Source organism: Eurytemora carolleeae, unplaced genomic scaffold (genome assembly GCF_000591075.1).
Source record: "Eurytemora carolleeae unplaced genomic scaffold, Eaff_2.0 scaffold107, whole genome shotgun sequence".
NCBI lineage: Eukaryota > Metazoa > Arthropoda > Copepoda > Calanoida > Temoridae > Eurytemora > Eurytemora carolleeae.
This window is the reverse complement of record NW_019396413.1, coordinates 114,218-115,721: the sequence shown is the minus strand read 5'-3', so window position 1 is coordinate 115,721 and position 1,504 is coordinate 114,218. Positions and strand designations below refer to the sequence as shown.

At 33.9% G+C, this 1,504-nt stretch overlaps 1 protein-coding gene across 1 annotated transcript in view; it reads left to right on the top strand.

The window, feature by feature from the left end:
- LOC111702836 (type II inositol 3,4-bisphosphate 4-phosphatase) overlaps window positions 1-1,504 on the top strand; it is a 60,394-nt gene that overhangs the window by 57,382 nt on the left and 1,508 nt on the right. The window contains exon 36 of the mRNA XM_023474617.1: window positions 105-108. Within this exon, the coding sequence (XP_023330385.1) occupies window positions 105-108 (4 nt within the window). The remainder of the gene's footprint in view (window positions 1-104; window positions 109-1,504) is intronic.

Below are 1,504 nucleotides of genomic sequence, written 5' to 3'. Positions count from 1 at the left end.
TCTAGATAGTTCTAGATAGTTCTGGATAGTTCTAGATAGTTCTAGATAGTTCTAGATAGTTCTAGATAGTTCTTGAATCCAATATTTACTAAATATGATTCTAGGAGTGTAAGTAAACACATAAACTGAATCTTGTAAAGGTATAAACAGTATATTGTATTCCACAGGGACCAATATATCCATAGATATATCTTTGGCTATACCCATTGATATAAACATGTAAATATCTGTAGTTAGATGTATTCATGTATATATCATTATTTATAATTAATATCCTTTTTTGAAGTAACATTATTAAATTCTGACCAGCAAAATAAAGGAATTGAGTCTTTGTCACAAACTCAAATTTTCTAATCCCTATATTTATGCAACGTTATGGTTTAAACTTTTGATATTTCAAACTTAGATTCTTTGATCTATCAGAATGCATAGTTCTACGACATTGGAATGCAAAACTTAATTCCTTTACCGGATTCATGTGATGTCCCACAGAAAATATTGACTGAATTGGTTTAGCTGTTTAGACGTGATTATTTATACAATTATTTTTTAGTTTCTTAATTAACAATTCAGAATGTTCTGAACTTACTTTAAAAAGCTATATGTATCTATATATATATATAGAAAAATATAATCCATGTAACTGTATACCTCTGGCTTGATCCCAACTCCATAAATTTGCATTTATTTCCTCTATTTTAAGGATTTTATTGGAATAAATGGGAGATCTAACTTTATTTGTTTCTTGGATCCATCCATCCATTCTACTCTAGCTTTATCCTAGTTCATGGGGTATATATTCCTTCCCCCTTCCATTCGACTCTGACTTTATCCTAGTTCATGGGTATATATTCCTTCCCTTGACCACCTGCTCCAGCTTTACTTAGTTCATGGGTATATATTTCTTCCCTTGACCACCTGCTTTCTTAGTCTGCTCTTAATTTTGTTTATATGGTTACCGGATAAATATTTACCCCCTTCCCCCCCTTTAAATCTGTATCCTTCTTAATATATAAAGATACTTTGTTTTGGTGTTTGTTTGTTTATAACTGAAAAACTTTAATATGCAACTCTGGCTTTATCCTAGTTCATGGGTATATAGTAGAAAGCAGTTGAGGTGTCAACACCTCCTCTCTCTGAGAGAAAGCATGCAAAAGGCTTGCAAATATATTCAGGACTAGGGCCGCAACCCTTTTTACTGTCAACAAGAATGGGTTCACACCCTTTGCTAATAGTAGATGTCAAAGTCTACTACAGACAACGAGTATGGGTTCACACCCTTTGCTAATGGTAGATGTCAAGTCTACTACAGTCATTGAGTATGGGTTCACACCCTTTGCTAATGGTAGATGTCAAAGTCTACTACAGTCAACATGAATGGGCTCACACCCTTTGCTAATGGTGGATGTCAAAGTCTACTACAGTCAACAAGAATGGGTTCACACCCTTTGCTAATGGTAGATGTCAAAGTCTACTACAGTCAACAAGAATGGGTTCACACCCT